This window comes from Schistocerca cancellata, chromosome 5 (assembly GCF_023864275.1).
Source record: "Schistocerca cancellata isolate TAMUIC-IGC-003103 chromosome 5, iqSchCanc2.1, whole genome shotgun sequence".
NCBI classification, from domain to species: domain Eukaryota; kingdom Metazoa; phylum Arthropoda; class Insecta; order Orthoptera; family Acrididae; genus Schistocerca; species Schistocerca cancellata.
The window spans coordinates 545,952,935-545,975,341 of NC_064630.1; the positions used below are offsets into that span (position 1 = coordinate 545,952,935).

At 42.9% G+C, this 22,407-nt stretch overlaps 1 protein-coding gene across 1 annotated transcript in view; it reads right to left on the reverse strand.

The window, feature by feature from the left end:
- LOC126188671 (A disintegrin and metalloproteinase with thrombospondin motifs adt-2-like) overlaps positions 1-22,407 on the reverse strand; it is a 204,890-nt gene that overhangs the window by 113,829 nt on the left and 68,654 nt on the right. The window contains exons 6-7 of the mRNA XM_049930276.1: positions 17,115-17,264; positions 13,790-14,001 (exon numbers count right to left, since the gene is read on the reverse strand). Of these exons, the coding sequence (XP_049786233.1) occupies positions 13,790-14,001; positions 17,115-17,264 (362 nt within the window). The remainder of the gene's footprint in view (positions 1-13,789; positions 14,002-17,114; positions 17,265-22,407) is intronic.

Genomic DNA, 22,407 nt, shown 5'->3' on the forward strand with positions numbered 1-22,407 from the left:
AGTTCTAAGACCTCCGATTTTTTTTCTAATTAACTACTCACCCGAAATCGATGAAACTGGCGTTACTTCTCGACGTAATCGCCCTGCAGACGTACACATTTTTCACAACGCTGACGCCATGACTCCATGGCAGCGGCGAAGGCTTCTTTAGGAGTCTGTTTTGACCACTGGAAAATCGCTGAGGCAATAGCAGCACGGTTGGTGAATGTGCGGCCACGGAGAGTGTCTTTCATTGTTGGAAAAAGCCAAAAGTCACTAGGAGCCAGGTCAGGTGAGTAGGGAGCATGAGGAATCACTTCAAAGTTGTTATCACGAAGAAACTGTTGCGTAACGTTAGCTCGATGTGCGGGTGCGTTGTCTTGGTGAAACAGCACACGCGCAGGCCGTCCCGGACGTTTTTGTTGCAGTGCAGGAAGGAATTTGTTCTTCAAAACATTTTCGTAGGATGCACCTGTTACCGTAGTGCCCTTTGGAACGCAATGGATAAGGATTACGCCCTCGCTGTCCCAGAACATGGACACCATCATTTTTTCAGCACTGGCTGTTACCCGAAATTTTTTTGGGTGGCGGTGAATCTGTGTGCTTCCATTGAGCTGACTGGCGCTTTGTTTCTGGATTGAAAAATGGCATCCACGACGAAAAGAAAGTCCCATTCATGCTGTCGTTGCGCGTCAACATTGCTTGGCAATATGCCACACGGGCAGCCATGTGGTCGTCCGTCAGCATTCGTGGCACCCACCTGGATGACACTTTTCGCATTTTCAGGTCGTCATGCAGGATTGCGTGCACAGAACCCACAGAAATGCCAACTCTGGAGGCGATCTGTTCAACAGTCATTCGGCGGTCCCCCAAAACAATTCTCTCCACTTTCTCGATCATGTCGTCAGACCGGCTTGTGCGAGCCCGAGGTTGTTTCGGTTTGTTGTCACACGATGTTCTGCCTTCATTAAACTGTCGCACCCACGAACGCACTTTCGACACATCTACAACTCCATCACCACATGTCTACTTCAACTGTCGATGAATTTCAATTGGTTTCACACCACGCAAATTCAGAAAACGAATGATTGCACGCTGTTCAAGTAAGGAAAACGTCGCAATTTTAAGTATTTAAAACAGTTCTCATTCCCGCCGCTGGCGGTAAAATTCCATATGCCGTACGGTGCTGCCATCTCTGGGACGTATTGACAATGAACGCGGCCTCATTTTAAAACAATGCGCATGTTTCTATCTCTTTCCAGTCCGGAGAAAAAAAATCGGAGGCCTTAGAACTTGAATGCACCTCGTACCATGACGCTTTGCATGCTATCCCACAGATGACTGTTAAGAAAGCTGATTCTCACGATGTGAAAATTCTATGCCTAGTGAGCCCTGCAAGCGCTGTAGGTGATAAGGGTAGTAACAATTGTCACGGAGAATGTTCCTCACGATCGTCTGGCTTACCCTGTACTGGTGGGCCAACAGCGTGGTACTGATACGGCGGCCGCCTTCCACAGTGTTAATCACATTTTCCTCAGGTCTTGTATACGAACATATCGGGACGTCTTTCATGATTTCCTGCTTCCTAAAACGAAACTGTCCCAGACAAACGGTGAAACACTGTTACAAACATTGAATGATGTGGTTCTTATCGACGGGGATAAGTCTCGTGATACAACCTTGCTGCTTCCCGCCCTTTGCCATTTGCCTTTCTGTAAGTAAATGCCATGTCGGCAAGCTTTCGATTCGAATAAGAAACTACTGTGTACAACGTTGTATCACATCCACTACATGGTGAGTCAGCAAGAGACGTGAATCGAACACAATATTACCAATTACTATGGCAGGGACGTCGCTAGGGCATGAGGTATGAGAAACAGTACCACCCTCTAGGAGGAAACCATGCATACTGTAGCTGCATGGTACATCGCGTATTAGTCCAAAGTCTCTGAAAAAAGTATGATTGAATAAATGGTCTTTAGCATAGGAACCATGCATTTCCGGACATAAGTTCATTAGACCTTCATTGTTCCGCATCTTCTCATCAGTCAGTCCCTAAGGTGTGTACACGGTGGAAAAAAATCACCCTGTATATGCGAGTTGATTCTGTAAAGAATCAGGGTTTACTGGTGTGTATATAGTATCATTTCTTTGGACCATGTAGAATGATTCATGTTAAAAACAAACTACGCATTTTGAAAGACAATGACTGAAGTTCAAATTGTTGTAGTTCTTCAGATTGGTAACTATTGCAATTTGAACTGTCAGTCAAAGTATATTTCAAATAATGAACCAGTAGGAAATTTGTGATGTGATAATTTCAGTGTCATGTAATCTGTGATAACAAAGCTTTTAACAAACTCAGTTCACTCTGAATATCACAGTGAGTATGGATGGAAGGCTGATTCTGCGTTTCGTCAAACGACAAACTCATTATAGACAGGGCGACAAATCTGAGAAGTAGTTGACATTGCTACAGGACTATCCGAACCATTTGGAAAATCCACGGCAAACCTAAATTAGGGCGCATGGATGAGAAAATTTCCGGTTACTGATCTAGGGCAATAGTTACTGCGGCAAATATCAAAATGTTTCATATAACGTGATCCTGCTAAAATATCGTTGGCTGAGCAGCGACGGTTGAATCTTAATACCAATCTTCCAGTTAGTTCCGACGCCATAGTTGTCAAGAGTAAAACCTAACAGCCTAAACACACAGGGTGAGTCAAACTTTTGGGACAAAATAATACTAATTGTAGAAAATCCTAAACTGAGATACGGAAACAGTGGTCAGAAAAGAATATTTGGTGCTATACTGACGTAAACAACTTATATCTGACAGCAATCACTTACGCTCATATCAGCTTTTAATACCGACGACGGCCAATACCCCCCTTCTGCGTACAAATGTTCTCAGTTTACTTGTCGCGTCAAATCTGGGTAAAATCTCGAGCTTTCGGAGAAATCTTGCACCGTCTTCGTCGGGGACAGTGAATTGTCATGGTTCCCGTTGTGGTGACCATTCATAGTCTATAGACGTCTTGTGATCGGTCGAGGTTTATCATCATTACGTCATCCTGCCATAAATTGGTCCAATGTCTGAACGGTGGTAACAGCGCTCTCGTAGGAACATAAACAGTTCAGCGCGTTTCTCTGTGTCTCCTCAGTGTCAAGAGCCCGCTTCCAAGCACTACTAACGTTATAGTCTCTGTCCCGGTTGAAACTGTTCTCGCAGATTCTAATTTATACTGCTCCTTCAATAACAGGATCCAAGTAAGTCGAAGCGTGGGACAATATTTTAGTTTCGCCAAACATATTACCCTGACGGACGAAACATCTTGCAGGAGCACAGTTTAATGCAAGCGCTAGAAAAGCCACTGCAAATGTGAAATTCTGGTACAATAATAACCGGTGTAACAGTCAGAATGTTGAAGTCAAGCATGCAAACGTGCATGGAGTGTGATGTACAGGTGCCAGATGTCAGTTTGTGGGATGGAGTTTCATGCCTGTTGCACTTCATCAGTCAATACAGGGACGGTTAATGCTGTTTGTCGACGACGCTGGAGTTCTCGTCCGATGATGTTCCATTTGTGCTCTACTGCAGACAGATCTGGTGGTCGAGCAGGTCAAGGCAACCTGTCCACTCTCTGTAGAGTATGGTGGGTTACAACAGCTGGTTGTGGTTGAGCTTTATCCTCTTGGAAAACACCTCCTGGACGGCTGTTCATGCATGGCAGCACATGTCGAATCATCAGACTGACGTACAAATTTGCAGTCAGAATGCGTTGGATAACCACAAGAGTGCTCCTGCTGTCATACAAAGTCGCATCCCAGACCGTAACTCCAGGTGCAGGTCCAGTGTGTCAAGCACACAGACAGGTTGGTTACAGGCGTTCAACTGACTTCTTTTTAACCAACACGCGATCATCAATGGCACCACGGAAGAACCAGGTTTTATCACAAAAAACAACAGACCTCTACCCCTGTCCTTGAAATAATCGATTTGTAATAGTTAACTGTGTCAGTGTGGTGCCAACTGCTACTTAAATTGCTGCTGAATATGCAGTACGATGTGCCAGAGACATACGTCGAACACGACGGTAGTGCCACGTGATAGTCCAGAGCCCGGTGTTCTTGCGACCGTACATTATCGTGTCGACCGATGCCAGCAATCATGTACAGTGAGTACATCTCCGCGACGCACTCATGGTCAATAATACTGAAGTGGTGCTGTGCACGGTCATTTCATAAGCACATTCTCCGACTGACAAGAAGAGTTACACTGAGCAACAACTGTGTCACCACATAGCAAATGAACATCAGGTAGAGTGCACCATTCAAAGTAGGCGATCGCAAATAACGTCCCATCAGTTGCTCTTGGACAACCGCAGCGCCCAAGAGGATAAAGAATCTCTGCTGGTGATCTGAGACGAGCTTGGAAGATGAAATTTTGTCGCTTAGATATGGCTGCAGCGGCAGTTATTAACCCTATCACGGTTGAATGAGACTTTATCTCTGAACAATACAAATTGCAAAACGTTCGTCTCTGCGTTGCTGCGTTGACTACTGTATTGACAGTACTAAATGTTAAAATATTTTCCCCACTGCTTGCACGCTGCGACACTTTTATCTGTTCAACTTCCTCCTTTCCAGAAATTAATCACAACGGCAAAAGAATTAGTAAGCCCCTGCAGACATCATGGTAATACCCTGCAACACCAGCTCCGGCCTCCATAACGGTTTCATCTCGGCGAGGAAGAGGGTCCACAAATTTCTTCAGGTATGCCATACCCATTGCTGATTAGATACCGCAAAACTACAAAATTACGGGGGATTCCCCTTACTACTTTTCACCCGTTGTTCCGAGCACTCTTAAAAGTTTCTGTGGAATTAAGCTCAGTGCTTAAGAAGGGCCAATCCAAGTGGAATAGGTGCAGTCTTAGGATCACACCTATTGTTATTTTGGATCACGCGAGTGTCCACTCACGCTCATCGTGAAGATGTAGCCGGTCGCGGTGGTCTAGCGGTTCTGGCGCTGCAGTCCGGAACCGCGGGACTGCTACGGTCGCGGGTTCGAATCCTGCCTCGGGCATGGATGTGTGTGATGTCCTTAGGTTAGTTAGTTTTAAGTAGTTCTAAGTTCTAGGGGACTTATGACCTAAGATGTTGAGTCCCATAGTGCTCAGAGCCATTTGAACCATTTTTTTGTGAAGATGTAGGAGAAAGGACGAAAGTTGGTTACCGAGAATGTTTCCTGAAAATCCTGGTTCATGCAATTAATAGTGTGCTTCCTGGTGTTCGACCGAATTGTTGTTTCCATTTTCTGCACAGTATTTCGACGAATTAGACAGCCGTCTTCTTCAAACACTGCGACATCTGCTGTTATGTGTACCCACTGCTTGGGATGCAGACTGACTGTAAACTAACGTTGGTCTCGCGCCGCCATTTATAGAATAGTTCAATGCAGGACACCCACTAAGCCCTTTGATCTCGCCAGCCAACACATCCACCAGAGTTTGAAAACGTTGAGAGGCTACGCCTTTCACGGAATACCAGTGACACCTCTGAGGAAGAAGAGGGTCAAAGGGCGTAAGTAGCTTCGGGAATCGAACTCGGCTATAATAGCGGTGTGAGACCAACAATAGTTCACAGTCTTGTTGGAATCCAGGCAGTGAGTACACATAACAGCACAACTCGTAGCACCTGAATAAGTTAGCTGGGTCGGTCGTCGAAACATCGTGCAGAAAATTTAAACAACTCAACAGAAATCGCGGAAACACACTGTTAATCAATCGGATAATACTCATTTCACAAGACTTCCTGCAATCACAATGTCATTTTGACGTCACACGCAATATCGACAATCGCAGGAGCTGCTGTTGACTTTGGTTAGCTCTCGATTCGGCGCCCTCTCACACAAGTAGCTGCTCGCAGGGCTAGATGTACACATGACGTCTTTCTAACGCCACACGAAGTATCGCAAATTTATTAAAACACAACGTTCTTCGTACACTTTATTAGAATTGTTATTATAATTAAACGTCGCTTAACAGCCTAGCAGCCTGCTTTCCAACTGTGAGAAATGCTTTCTTACTCGCCACGATAGTCGTCTATATTGCTGCTTAAGAGAGCGAATTCATTATCCTAACTGCAGAATTCAAACACATTATTAAAGAAACAAAATAAACAGCGTCCAAAATAAGAGGATTTTCACAGTGGTACTAAAACCACCACCAAAACATGATAGAATCACCTCTGGCTCGAATTACACTCTCCACGCACAGACGATTAAACGACTATTGGGTCGTCGGTGCACTCAACATCTTGTATCATTTGACAATTTTTCGTGTCATTAGACAACATTACGCGCCTCCACTCATCTAATGACCCTTTTCTGCTTTATATGCCACTGTGAGCAATGGCCTTCTACAAGGTGTCCTATTCCAAACGTCCATTACAGGCAATTCTCTTGTTAATGTTCCTTTGGAAACTAGTTGACGTGTAGCTGCACTCACTTACAGCAGAAATTCCTGTCGGGTTTCAAAGCGATTATCATTAATAAGGCGTGACAACCCGTCTCCGATCCCTGCCTGTTAAGGGCTTTTAACGACCTCTGTTCTTACACCATGTTACATCAACATGATAATTGTATGTCCGCCATGATGCAAAACACTTTTTTATTTATTTACTTATTTATCCCCCAAATAATTTCAGTGACAAATATCGCCTTCATCAGTAGGTTCTTTAAATCTAAAACACGCAGAAAATAGCACAGTTATACAAACACTGTAACACATTATCAGATTTGTAGTGTTTGCTTTTTTAATATAGTTTTCTGTGGATACTTTCATACTATCTTATTTATTATTATCATTATAGCATTGTAATATCTCTTTATATTCGATGACTTATTCTGATACAATTCTACCCTTGAATGACGTTTACTAATTTTCTATCTTCATACTCGCAGAATCCATGCGCAAAGTAGTTTATGCCATGAGCGCATAAGTATTCTTTGGAGTACTCTCTCTGGTGGTTGTTAGAAAAAAGCTTCCGGGATTATCTTTGTGCCGATTAGCCTGAGTATTGTTTGAAGAATTGTAATCTGAATATTGAGATTTATGACAAAAGATAAGTGATACGAAATTGTACGATTGAAAGGGATATATATATATATATATATATATATATATATATATATATATATATATATATATATTGCTCCTTCATACAAAAGGTGTGTATATGACATTTGAGAATTAATGATATTCATCGATATATTGCGTAGTTGTTAATCAGAAGGAAACTTCCGAAAGACTGGATACGAACCTGCATTTAATAATCCAAGAGCTCCATTACTTCTTCGGAAGTTTGAACTTCATCAAAGCCAAATATCCGCTTGATCTGAGGCTTCCCGACTGATTATACAACGCTCCCAAAAATACGAGGCATTTTATTTGTATAGATTAGCGGACTGCCGCAAAGCACGAGCCTGCAGAGAAGAAGAATCATCGCCTGATTTCATTCTAACAAGTAAAATTTCTGAATCATTTTCAGTGACTGAGTTATGATTGTGTTTCCTATTATGAATGATTGATTGCTCGAACGAATTGAGAACTACTAATTACATAATTACATAGATAGGAGGAAAAATTACAGCATTATAGCTTGTTTTTAAGCATTGTTGTCGCTTTTTGCGGCATATTTTCTGTGATTTTTCTGATGCCGTTTTTCTCGACATACATCATGTCATCCATAAAACTGGTCACGTGCCCATTTTAACCGTAGCTGGCGAATCGTGGTGTTAATATTGTCACATGCATGGGTCGTTGGCTAAGGAGGCCCATCGTTAGGAGTGTTCGGTTCACTGTGTGTTCGGACACACTCCTACTCTGACCAGCATTAAAGTATGACGTTTGTTCCGCCACAGTTCGCCGCCTGTCCTGTTTTACCAGTCTGCCCAGCCTACGACGCCCAACATCTGTAATGAGGGGTAGCCGCCCAACCTCACGACATCTGGTTGTTATATGGATATGGTGTCTGTTCTTTCGGACATGTCCGAAAGAACAGACACCATATCCGTATAAATATGTAGTTCTGGCAATACCGGCCATGACCTTCTTCTTCTGTGCGGATGCACACATATTCCCCGAACTCTTATGGGACTTGGTAAGAATGTCTTCCACGAGTAATGAGTGTGTTGTGGTGGGACACTGCGAATGTAGTGTGTGGACATACAAGGTGAGAATGTAGGTCTCGCGGGAGGCGTGAACGAGATAGTCCCTGCGGCCACGCTGTCCTCTGTGCCCTCGGTGGCTCAGATGGATAGTGCGTCTGCCATGTAAGCAGGAGAGTCCGCGTTCGTCTCGGTCGGGGCACACATTTTCACCTGTCCTCGTTGATATATATCAACGCCTGTGAGCAACTGATGGTCTTAATATAATTCTAATTGCATCTGGTTGTCGTTTCACCTTGGTTTCGCGACGTCTTGAAAACAGTCACCACAGGACTCTGTAAGTGGGCTGTTTAGGTTCTTATATTGGTAACGCCGCCACGTAGCGCTCTCTGTATGAAAATCACTGGCTGTCGCCGCCGCCACGTAGCGCTCTCTGTATGAAAATCACTGGCTGTCGCCGCCGCCACGTAGCGCTCTCTGTATGAAAATCACTGGCTGTGCTGTGTGCAGTCTGTGGCTAGTTTGCATTGTTGTATGCCATTGTAGTGTTGGGCAGCGGCAGCTGGATGTGAACAGCGCGTAGCGTTGGGCAGTTGGAGGTGAGCCGCCAGCAGTGGTGGATGTGGGGAGAGAGATGGCGGAGATTTGAAATTTGTAAGACTGGATGGCATACATATTATGATTATTAAGTTAATACATTGTTTGTTCTCTATTAAAATCTTTCATTTGCTAACTATGCCTATTAGTAGTTAGTGCCTTCTGTAGTTTGAATCTTTTATTTAGCTGGCAGTAGTGGCGCTCGCTGTATTTCAGTAGCTTGAGTAACGAAGATTTTTGTGAGGTAAGTGATTTGTGAAGGTAAGTGATTTGTGAAAGGTATAGTTTAATGTTAGTCAGGGCCATTCTTTTGTAGGGATTTTTGAAAGTCAGATTGCGTTGCGCTAAAAATATTGTGTGTCAGTTTAAGCACAGTCTTGTATAATTGTTCTAAGGGGATGTTTCATATGTCTCTGTCACATTCATTACTATGGAACAGCGATCTTTCTCTATAACTATTATTCTGCCAATGGTTGTCATACGGATGGTGTCTGTTTTGGTCACGATTTACGTTATAACAATAGCCTTGTCGTGTCCAGTTATTATTTCCACAATCTGCCCTCGGTCAAACTCACAAAGATCGCGCCTCCCCCCTTCTACACATGGACAGCACGCTCACTGATACTACATGCACCGTGCGTGTGTGTGACTAGCTTCATTCAGCGCCAGGTGACGCTGCTGTCGCCTGGACGGGTTTATGTCGATAGCAAGTCGGTGGTCAAAATGTTCTGCCTGATCGGTGTATACAGGGTGAGTCACCTAACATTACCGCTGGATATATTTCTTAAACCACGTCAAATACTGACGAATCGATTCCACAGGCCGACCGTGAGGAGAGGGGCTAGTGTAATTGGTTAATACAAACCATAAAAAATGCACGGAAGTATGTTTTTTTAACACAAACCTACGTTTTTTTTTATATGGAACCCCTTTAGTTTTCTTAGCACATCTGAACATATAAACAAATACGTAATCAGTGCAGTTTGTTGCATTGTAAAATGTTAATTCCATCCGGAGATATTTTAACCTAAAGTTGACGCTTGAGTACCACTCCTCCGCTGTTCGATCGTGTGTATCGGAGAGCACCGAATTACGTAGGGATCCAAAGGGAACGGTGATGGACCTTAGGTACAGAAGAGACTGGAACAGTACATTACGTCCACATGCTAAGACCTTTTTATTGGTCTTTTTCACTGACGCACATGTACATTACCATGAGGGGTGAGGTACACGTTCGACGGGCGTTTCATAGGACGTGAAGGACGCATAAATTGGCCAGCCCGTTCTCCTGATCTTACACCTCTGGACTTCTTTCTGTGGGGTACGTTAAAGGAAAATGTGTACCGTGATGTACCTACAACCCCAGAGGATATGAAACAACGTACTGTGGCAGCCTGCGGCGACATTACACCAGATGTACTGCGGCGTGTACGACATTCATTACGCCAGAGATTGCAATTGTGTGCAGCAAATGATGGCCAAAACATTGAACATCTATTGCCCTGACATGTCGGTACACACTCTATTCCACTCCGTAATTGAAAACGGAAACCACGTGTGCACGTGTACCTCACCCCTCATGGTAATGTACATGTGAAAAAGACCAATAAAAAGGTGTTAGCATGTGGACGTAATGTACTGTTCCCGTCTCTTCTGTAGCTAAGGTCCATCACCGTTCCCTTTGGATCCCTACGTAATTCGGTGCTCTCCGATACACACGATCGAACAGCGGAGGAGTGGTACTCAAGCGTCAACTTTAGGTTAGAATATCTCCGGATTTATTTAACATTTTACAATGCAACAAACGGCACTGATTACGTATTTGTTTATATGTTCAGATGTGCTGACTAAACTAACGGGGTTCCATTTAAAAAAACGTAGGTTTGTGTTAAAAAACATACTTCTATGCATTTTTTTATGGTTTGTATTAACCAATTACACTAGCCCCTCTCCTCACGTTCGGTCTGTGGAATCGATTCGTCAGTATTTAATGTGGTTTACGAAATATATCCAGCGGTAACGTTAGGTGACTCACCCTGTATACAGAGGGGTCCAAAAAAATGTATCCACTGTTTAAAAGTCCATAACTTGCAAACTAATTGACGGAGTTGTCTCATTTTTGGTGAAAGTGTAGCTTAAAGTCCAACTTAAAGATATCACTGTAGGTGTTCGAAATGGTCACCATTAACATCCAGACACAAACTATGCCGCCGAACTGCAGCACGAACTACTGACTGCAACGTGTTCAGTTGGATATTTGCACGTGAATGTACGATGGATTCTCGAAGTTCATCCAATAAGCGTGTCTTTTGTCGATGAACGATGTCCTTTAGTGTTCCCTACAGGTAGAAGTCCAGAGGAGTTAGGTCTGGGGAACGTGGTGGATACTCCACAGCACCTCTACGGCCTATCCATCTACCTGGTAGATTTTCGTCGAGATACGCCCTAACACGATTTTGGTAGTGGGCTGGGGCACCATCTTGTTGAAAGTGAACTCTTTCGTCTCCATACAAGTCTCGGATGGCAGGCAAAATGGATGTCTGAAGCTCCTGAAGGTACACCTCACCGGTAACTGTGCCGTCAAAGAAGAATGGCCCAATCAAGCCCCGGTAAGACAACCCACACCACACATTTACTCCTGGCAAATTCACGGCTTAGTCTACATGGACGTTCGTATTTTCGGCGGCCCAGTAGATGCAACCTTGGCGATTTACTGTACCATTGAGTTTGAACTGTGCCTCATCAGACCACACAATCATCTCTGCAAACTCGTAATCGTTGCGCACCATGTTTGTAAACCACTCGCAGTACACCATTCTACGATCTGGGTCGTCCTCGTTCATTGCGTGTAGCAATCGTGGAATGTACAAAGCTTGTGTGGCGATTGCCGGAACTACAAACTATTACACTACCAAAGTAATAAAATTATAAACAGCCGATCAGTTGCAATGGATAAAGAAGTTCTTTACCTACGTTTCGACAAATATAAATTTGTCTTCTTCAGAAGGCAACCTAAGGACAATGAACATCATAGCTTAAATTAGAAAAGTATGAAACTTATAAACCAAGAATAAATTTTAAGACAAATTAGAGAACTCTTGCATTACGGAAGTATGATAACGACGACCGGCACTTACAATTTTACGTTAGTAAGGACTAATTTACCATCGCCGTTTTTACAATTGTCGGCATAGATCCATGTGTCAAAAATAAAACATAGCCCTAGAATTAGGGTTTGTCACGTTAATATAAAATAGCTCATGGATCTTGCAGAGCTCACAACCGACTGAGTGTAATCGGCGAGCGTAGTTACTCTGAAAACAGGGCAGGTGGCGCTCGTGCCGAGAAACATGTGCCAATTGGCGTACAAAGGCAACGTGTAAATTATCAGTATTAATAACGTCCTTAGGTAGAGTAACAATAAAAAAGGAAGGAAATTAACACTCCCGTTATAACAGTATGGGAGCATTGGTACAAATAATGTAGTTACAGATCAAAAAAGGCAGGTGGCGCTTACGCCAGTGGCATATACAGCCAAAATATAAAAAAATTACATTACTCTATCAGTGAGGCCCACAAACGGTATAGAGTTAGAACTTTAAAATTGACAATAATGGCTCTTGTCAAGAAAGAATTACAAACACTGGTACACGATCCTGTTAATACACATTCACAGGAAAAACAAAATTTCCTGAGGAAATAAACCACTAAGGTTACCAGCATTAATGTTATACCGTAAACAGTACAGGTTTAAAGCCTTCGAAAAATTGTCTTCAAGCAAGGTTCAACTGGTCGTTCAGTATATTACCGTCCTTGAGCTCAAGATGTTTGAAAATTTGTAACTCTTCCCACAGATCTAATCTACGCCCTTTGTCTTCTCTGTGTAGGATAACAGTGTTTTCTAAAGATGAAACAACTCCGTCAATGAGTTTGCCAGTTATGGACTTTTAAACAGTGGGTACATTTTTTTGGACCTCTCTGTATTTTTTCTCGACAAGCTAAATGTATAGTATATGTTGGAAGTGTGTTTGTATTAAGAAGCGAACTTCCACAAGGAACTAATGCAATTTGTTTTTGCCTATGTAGGGTATTTCATTGCTGAGAACATGTAAAACCGGCGAACGTGCGAAAACTCATACTAGAAATTATCGACGCATTTAAATAAAGGAGAGAAGGACAACTTTCTCTGCACCTGCTCAGTGTAATTAAACAGTCACCTATCGCCTTGTTGTTGTTGTTGTTGTTGTTGTGCTCTTCAGTCCTGAGACTGGTTTGATGCAGCTCTCCATGCTACCCTATCCTGTGCAAGATTCTTCATCTCCCAGTACCTACTGCAACCTACATCCTTCTGAATCTGCTTAGTGTATTCATCTCTTGGTCTCCCCCTACGATTTTTACCCTCCACGCTGCCCTCCAATACTAAATTTGTGATCCCTCGATGCCTCAGAACATGTCCTACCAACCGGTCCCTCCGTCTTGTCAAGTTGTGCTGCAAATTTCTCTTCTCCCCAGTTCTATTCAGAACCTCCTCATTAGTTATATGATCTACCCATTTAATCTTCAGCATTCTCCTGTAGCACCACATTTCGAAAGCTTCTATTCTCTTCTTGTCCAAACTATTTATTGTCCATGTTTCAGCTCCATACATGGCCACACTCCATACAAATACTTTCAGAAACGACTTCCTGACACCAAATCTATACTTGATGTTAACAAATTTCTCTTCTTCAGAAACGCTTTCCTTGCCATTGCCAGTCTATATTTTATATCCTCTCTACCTCGACCATCATCAGTTATTTTACTCCCCAAATAGCAAAACTCCTTTACTACTTTAAGTGTCTCATTTCCTAATCTAATTCCCCCAGCATCACCCGACTCAATTCGACTACACTGCATTATCCTTGTTTTGCTTGTGTTGATGTTCATCTTATACCCTCCTTTCAACACACTGCCCATTCCGTTCAACTGCTCTGCGTCGCAGAAGAGCCGTCTGTAGCAAGAGGACAGGTAGCTAGGGGCCAGCCGGCGTGTACTCACCCTGAGACGTAGAGCGCCATGTCCCAGTGGTTGGGGTCGCTGTCGCCCTTGGGGTTGTGCTTCTCGCTGAAGGCGCAGAAGGAGTCCAGCAGCGCGCCGCGCTCGCCGTCGTGGTGTGGCAGGTCGGCGGGCTGGCTGCTCATCAGCTCCAGCCGCACCAGAGAGATCTCCACCCGACCGCCCAGGCTGGGGTGGTGGTACAGCGCCTGCACCTGCGCACCAATCAAGTCTCATGTCGGTACTGCGGCACCATCCGGCCAACGCTCGCACCACCTGCCACTGAGGGCTTCAACTGTGTGACTATCATTTGAAGACAGTGCTACGCATTTGAGGACTCAGGGAAAACTGTTCGGCCTAGCAATGAGATGCCAGTGATATTAATGGGTACATATGGTGGGGGTACAAGGCCTAAGCTTGTAAGCTTATAATTGTTTGCTTATAGGACTGAAGGACTACTCCTTCAATGTCGATATTTTCCTGTCATCTCGACCTAACGGCGACTCAGGCTCCGAGTCAGACACACATATGGAGACGGCACAGTCACTGACAGACACTGCAGCCAGCGCTACGAGACGCTCGGAAAGACTCCACGGCCACCGCCAGGAAACGTTCGCAACTCGTCCAATAGTTCTCTCAATTACTGCTTGTGGTCAGTATTTGGGAACCAACAACGTCCGTTCAGTTTCACTTCGAATCGTTTAGCAGCTTTCGGCGTCTCTTGAGTGACCACGAATATCTGCCATGGCCAGTGCAGTCCGATTCTTACCGCATCGCTGCTTTGGGACACTTTACTACTGCGTACGACCATTCGGCTTCCGATTCTTGGGGTTTCTGGTTGAAGGACCTTGTTCAGTTGTCGAGTTTCTCACAATACTGGCAGCTTACGAACTATTTCACTTATTGTACCGTGACTGTGTTTCAGTTTAAGAAAAAAACAGAGTAATCGAGAAGCAGTGTCAAATACTTCAGACTACATTACTTCAGAGCTGCCAGCACAGGGATAAAAGTCCATTTAGACCTTCCACCACTTGGCTCTCTTTTTGGGAGTCTAATGCTAGAACTAGCTCAATGTGGATTCACAGCCATTGAATACTGATGAACTAAATACATGTTTTCGTAGAGGCTGTAACTAGAAGTGGCATTTTTATTTGCTGTCAGACACTTTGAATCTCATAGTCATTATCAAGTATTTCCTTGGGAGTGCTCGTAGTTCTGCTGTTTGTAGACAATCCGTTGACATTGTTTTATTTCATTTATAGGTTCAAAATGATTCAAATGGCTCTGAGCACTATGGGACTTAACTTCTGAGGTCATCAGTCCCACAGAACTTAGAACTACTTAAACCTAACTAACCTAAGGACATCACACACATCCATGCCCGAGGCAGGATTCTAACCTGCGACCGCAGCGGTCGCGCGGTTCCAGACTGTAGCGCTTAGAACCGCTCGGCCACCCGGCCCGCTCATTAATAGGTCACAAACATTAGACATATGATCATTTACATACAAATGCTTTATAATGGCTATGAAGCTGAAACTGGCCATTTAAAAAAAAAATGTTGCGTTATAGCATCAGCAAAAACGTATCTTAACTTAGCTACGTGAAAAGTTTTCGGCCTCGTATAGCAATGGCGTATGTATCCATTTTTTCATGTTGGTACAGTTTGCACAATAAACTAGACAAGTATTAATGCGGTCAACGTAATAGATTTTTGTACAGCTTTTTAAAGAAGGCATTCGGACTAAGTTTCGTTCAAACAGAAAAAATCGAGTATTGGGTCGTCAAAAAATTATTCTGTTTGACCGGTGTATTTTAATCAATATAGGTAGTTTATAACGAGCGATGCTTTATTTTCCTCCTTTCGAGAAACTAGAGTGTGAACTAAGTGTGTAGTAATACTCCTGACGATGAACGTGAAGAACTTCCCAAAACAACGACCACACGTGTGAACAACCGGATGATCGACTGTTAACCGTACTAAACACTTGGATCCACTCGCATACTAGAAGAAAGAGAACGGTATGCTTTCTTCGTCACTAATTATAACCAAAAGCGGATACATAAAACTAAATGTCAAAGTAGGCTAATCAAACTGATTTTATGTAACAATCTTTTACGATGGACAAGACGTAAGTCCACCACTTCAGAGCAGGAACAAAACAGCAATGAAATCACTGGGTGAAAGGAACTCTATGGCCCTGCTAAAAGAAAAATATTTTTTCCATTTCATCCACCGGAACGGGTATAACCCGTGTTTTCTTTGGTGCATCGATTTTCTTGCAAAGGGTAAAGCGATATCTAGGGAACAGTATTTAGGTCTCCTACAACAACTATGTGAAAAATTACAAAGAAGAGGTCCGGAAAGCAAAGGAAAAAATTCGTGTTTCATGAGCACCATTTATTTATCCAAAAATATTTGACAGTGACAGGAGTGTGGGATTTACATTATTAACTGTTGGAACATTTCCTCTATTGACTATATTTATTCCGTTATTACGCCCTACTCAGAAATGGTAAGAAATTCTGGGTGGGAAATGTTGTAGTTGGCAGAAGAGCCAACACCGTGTTACTAGAGGAGGCCGAAATGAACGCGTTTTAGTTCACGCAGGCTGGCGTGAGGAGGGAAGAACTATACTGACGTGAGGTCTGGAACATGACAAGGAATTAGAATTCAGATAGCGGACGTAATTAGTTTGATACTTAACTTTAATCCATTAAGGATGAACGTCGCTCTAGACGGCACATGATTCACAACATTATCTGTTCAGAATAGTAACTGAATATGGCGCCTTGCTAGGTCGTAGCAAATGACGTAGCTGAAGGCTATGCTAAACTGTCGTCTCTGCAAATGAGAGCGTATTTAGGCAGTGAACCATCGCTAGCAAAGTCGGCTGTACAACTAGGGCGAGTGCTAGGAAGTCTCTCTAGACTAGACCTGCCGTGTGGCGGCGCTCGGTCTGCAATCACTGATAGTGGCGACACGCGGGTCCGACGTATACTAACGGACCGCGGCCGATTTAAAGGCTACCACCTAGCAAGTGTGGTGTCTGGCGGTGACACCACAGGAAACGCTCTGCGTCCAACGAAGAGCTTTTGGCAGCTGTGGGAGGAGATATTTGTACTTTGGAGACGATAAAAGACCTAGCGGTGACATGATGCGAATACAAGACAAGTTTTATGAGAATCTACGACTACATCTAAAGTCTTCAGTCGTACGGAACATATTTATTCTGTCTGTTCAAATGGAGACAATAAGACAGTGATCGATCCACTGGACGAGATACAAACGCCTCCTGTGTTTGCGTCATTATAGGCTGGTACGTACCCCGTTAACGTAGGCGAGCAGCATGTCTCGCAGTCTCTCGTCGCTGTTGTGGAAGAAGGGCGCGAACAGCTTGTAGGCCGCCTCGTCGAAGAACAGCGCCGCCTCCACCGTGTAGCCGGAGGCCTTGCCCCTCCGTTGCCGCTCCGGTTCCTGCCAACAGGTAACCGTATCTGCAGATCTACATCTGAGTCTGCATCCACACACGTACTGCACAGGACAGCTTCTGGCTTGTTGTGAATGATACTTCTGATTTCGCTGTCAGTCCCCTCCTCTCCCGTTTCAATCGAGAAATGGAAGAACGTCTGTAGGTTAACCTCCATAAGAACCCTAATTTCTGTCATTTCTTGTTGTGGTCATTTCACGAGACATACGTGGGAGAAAGTGGTAATACGTTGCCCGACTGCTCTAGGAACGTATATTACGGAGCATCTGTGTAACGCTCTAACTCTAACCAAACGATCTCAGAAGAATGGCCCTGCTCTTTCTTGAATATTCTCTACCTCTTACACCAATAAAAGCTAGTAGGCGTTGCAGACTGCAATAGTTTGTTTTCTACGGTTACCTCCTTCGTATACTACACTTCGTAAGGCTCTTGCAAAGAATCTCAGTCCGGCATCTGCCCCTCCTACAACAATTTTATATTATCATTTCACTGTAGGTCGCCTCGAACAACCACGCCCAGGCATTTTACAGCTGTTACTACTTCCAGTGATTATTCATCAATTTTGTAACAGCACAAAAACCTATCTGTACCCAGTATTTTACATTTATTTACGTTCAGTGCCAACTGCCGGTCCCTGTATCAATCTTTCGTCCCCTGTAGGCCCCTCTGCGACTAGTCGCTATCATCTGGCATTGCAACCATCCTACAGATAGCAGCATCATCCACAAACAACCTCATGAGGCTTCCCACGTTACCTACTAGACCATTTCTACTTATATACCATAAACGGTGACGGTCCTGTACCTCCCCAGTGATACTCCCGAATTTACATTTACATCTGCCGATTACATCTAATCAAGAGCAAGACATTGAGTCGTATCTGTTAAGAATTTCCGAAAACAGTCACAAATCCCGTCTGCTCATTCCAGCTTCTAACTCACTACATGCTGCTTTTGGTTTGTCTTACGATAAATACATCAAACACAAGATTTCAAAACACGTTCACATTACAATCAGATAATTTTAAATCAGATAGTAAAAGTTCCTTCAAATAATACTTATTAAGGGAGAATTTCTTACCCTCGACTTTAGTTTTGAAATTCTGACGTTTAAATGTTGACTACAGTGCTCTAATTCGTTGTAATATGCGATTATTTAGGAAAACTACAATCTCATAGAGTGAAGAAGCACCAAAAGCAGAATAATTCCATGTCTACTGTAGGAAGATTTGATTCTCTGATTCGTCTATACATTAAATTACACTAATACGTGAACTAATGAACCAGAAGGTGTCGTGGTATTATTTTTCATCTACAGTCAGATGGCTACTCTGCAATTCACACTTAAATACTGGCCAGAGTGTTCATCTAACGACTTCCAGACTGTATCTCACCCGCTCCACTCTCGAATAGACCGTGAGACTTCTAATTTCTCTTATTTTATTGTGATGGTCATTTCTCCCTGGGTAGGTGGAAGTGAACAAGATATTTTCGCATTCTGAGCAGAAATCTGGTGCCTCAAATTTCAGAGAAGGATATTGCTGCAAGGAAAACTGTCTCTGTTTTAGTGACTGCCATTCCAACTCACATACCATATCTGTGACAAATTTCACGATAATGCAAAGCGAGTTGCTCTTCTCCGAATTTTCTCGAGGTCCTCCGTCAGTCCTTTCTGATAGGGATCCCTTAGTGCTCAGCAGTGCCCCAGAAGTGAACAGGCAAGCATAGTATAGTTAGTATATTAGTAGATTTATTGTAACTTCTAAGTGTTCTGATAAAATAATGCACTCTTTGAGTCGCCTTCCCCACAACATTTTCTATGTGATGCTTCCAATTTAAGTTCTTCGTAATTGTAATCCAGAGGTATTTAGTTCAATCGGAAAGCTTTAAATTTCTGTGATTTATCGTATATCGGAAATTTGACGAATTATCTTTAGTATCCATATGGAAAACATCATACTTTTTCCTGTATAGAGTCAACTGCCAATTTTCGCACCATTCAGATATCTTATCTTAAATAATTTTCACTTCTTTTTTATCTTCTGATGAACAAGACTTCTGGTCAGGTGACTACAGGGTTATAAACACAAAGTCAAATAGGGGTAATGCAGGAGTAGGTTTAATAATGAATAGGAAAATAGGAATGCGGGTAAGCTACTACAAACAGCATAGTGAACGCATTATTGTGGCCAAGATAGATACGAAGCCAACACCTACTACAGTAGTACAAGTTTATATGCCAACTAGCTCTGCAGATGACGAAGAAATTGAAGAAATGTATGATGAAATAAAAGAAATTATTCAGATAGTGAAGGGAGACGAAAATTTAATAGTCATGGGTGACTGGAATTCGAGTGTAGGAAAAGGCAGAGAAGGAAACGTAGTAGGTGAAAATGGATTGAGGCTAAGAAATGAAAGAGGAAGCCGCCTGGTAGAATTTTGCACAGACCACAACTTAATCATAGCTAACACTTGGTTTAAGAATCATGATAGAAGGTTGTATACATGGAAGAACCCTGGAGATACTAAAAGGTATCAGATAGATTATATAATGGTAAGACAGAGATTTAGGAACCAGGTTTTAAATTGTAAGACATTTCCAGGGGCAGATGTGGACTCTGACCACAATTTATTGGTTATGACCTGTAGATTAAAACTGAAGAAACTGCAAAAAGGTGGGAATTTAAGGAGATGGGACCTGGATAAACTGAAAGAACCAGAGGTTGTAGAGAGTTTCAGGGAGAGCATAAGGGAACAATTGACAGGAATGGGGGAAAGAAATACAGTAGAAGAAGAATGGGTAGCTTTGAGGGATGAAGTAGTGAAGGCAGCAGAGGATCAAGTAGGTAAAAAGAAGAGGGCTAGTAGAAATCCTTGGGTAACAGAAGAAATATTGAATTTAATTGATGAAAGGAGAAAATATAAAAATGCAGTAAGTGAAGCAGGCAAAAAGGAATACAAACGTCTCAAAAATGAGATCGACAGGAAGTGCAAAATGGCTAAGCAGGCATGGCTAGAGGACAAATGTAAGGATGTAGAGGCTTATCTCACTAGGGGTAAGATAGATACTGCCTACAGGAAAATTAAAGAGACCTTTGGAGATAAGAGAACCACTTGTATGAACATCAAGAGCTCAGATGGAAACCCAGTTCTAAGCAAAGAAAGGAAAGCAGGAAGGTGGAAGGAGTATATAGAGGGTCTATACAAGGGCGATGCACTTGAGGACAATATTATGGAAATGGAAGAGGATGTAGATGAAGATGAAGTGGGAGATACGATACTGCGTGAAGAGTTTGACAGAGCACTGAAAGACCTGAGTCGAAACAAGGCCCCCGGAGTAGACAACATTCCATTGGAACTACTGACGGCCTTGGGAGAGCCAGTCCTGACAAAACTCTACCATCTGGTGAGCAAGATGTATGAAACAGGCGAAATACCCTCAGACTTCAAGAAGAATATAATAATTCCAATCCCAAAGAAAGCAGGTGTTGACAGATGTGAAAATTACCGAACAATCAGTTTAATAAGCCACAGCTGCAAAATACTAACACGAATTCTTTACAGACGAATGGAAAAACTAGTAGAAGCCGACCTCGGGGAAGATCAGTTTGTATTCCGTAGAAATACTGGAACACGTGAGGCAATACTGACCTTACGACTTATCTTAGAAGAAAGATTAAGGAAAGGCAAACCTACGTTCCTAGCATTTGTAGACTTAGAGAAAGCTTTTGAAAATGTTGACTGGAATACTCGCTTTCAAATTCTAAAGGTGGCAGGGGTAAAATACAGGGAGCGAAAGGCTATTTACAATTTGTATAGAAACCAGATGGCAGTTATAAGAGTCGAGGGGCATGAAAGAGAAGCAGTGGTTGGGAAGGGAGTAAGACAGGGTTGTAGCCTCTCCCCGATGCTATTCAATCTGTATATTGAGCAAGCAGTAAAGGAAACAAAAGAAAAATTCGGAGTAGGTATTAAAATCCATGGAGAAGAAATAAAAACGTTGAGGTTCGCCGATGATATTGTAATTCTGTCAGAGACAGCAAAGGACTTGGAAGAGCAGTTGAACGGAATGGATAGTGTCTTGAAGGGAGGATATAAGATGAACATCAACAAAAGCAAAACGAGGATAATGGAATGTAGTCGAATTAAGTCTGGTGATGTTGAGGGTATTAGATTAGGAAATGAGACACTTAAAGTAGTAAAGGAGTTTTGCTATTTGGGGAGCAAAATAACTGATGATGGTCGAAGTAGAGAGGATATAAAATGTAGACTGCCAATGGCAAGGAAAGCGTTTCTGAAGAAGAGAAATTTGTTAACATCGAGTATAGATTTAAGTGTCAGGAAATCATTTCTGAAAGTATTTGTATGGAGTGTAGCCATGTATGGAAGCGAAACATGGACGGTAAATAGTTTGGACAAGAAGAGAATAGAAGCTTTCGAAATGTGGTGCTACAGAAGAATGCTGAAGATTAGATGGGTAGATCACATAACTAAAGAGGAAGTATTGAATAGGATTGGGGAGAAGAGAAGTTTGTGGCACAACTTGACCAGAAGATGGGATCGGTTGGTAGGACATGTGCTGAGGCATCAAGGGATCCCAAATTTAGTATTGGAGGGCAGCGTGGAGGGTAAAAATCGTAGAGGGAGACCAAGAGATGAATACACTAAGCAGATTCAGAAAGATGTAGGTTGCAGTAGGTACTGGGAGATGAAGAAGCTTGCACAGGATAGGGTAGCATGGAGAGCTGCATCAAACCAGTCTCAGGACTGAAGACCACAATAACAACAACATGACTCTACTAGACGATAAACGACATCATCTGCAAATAAAATGGCTGCTCAGATTGTCTCCTAAATCGTTTCTGTAGACACGGACACGCAGAGGCCTATAACACTTTCTTGGCGAACGACAGATGTCACTTCTGTTTTACACGTTGACTTTCAGTCGGTTACTACGAACCATGACCTTTTTGAGAGGAAATCACTAATTCAATCACACAAATGAGACGGTATTTTTAGCCACACAATCTGAATAGAAGCTGCTTGTGAGGAACGGTGTCAAAAGCCTTCTGGAAATTTAGAAATATAGGATCAACTTGAGATCCCGGGCCGATAACGCTCAATACTTCGT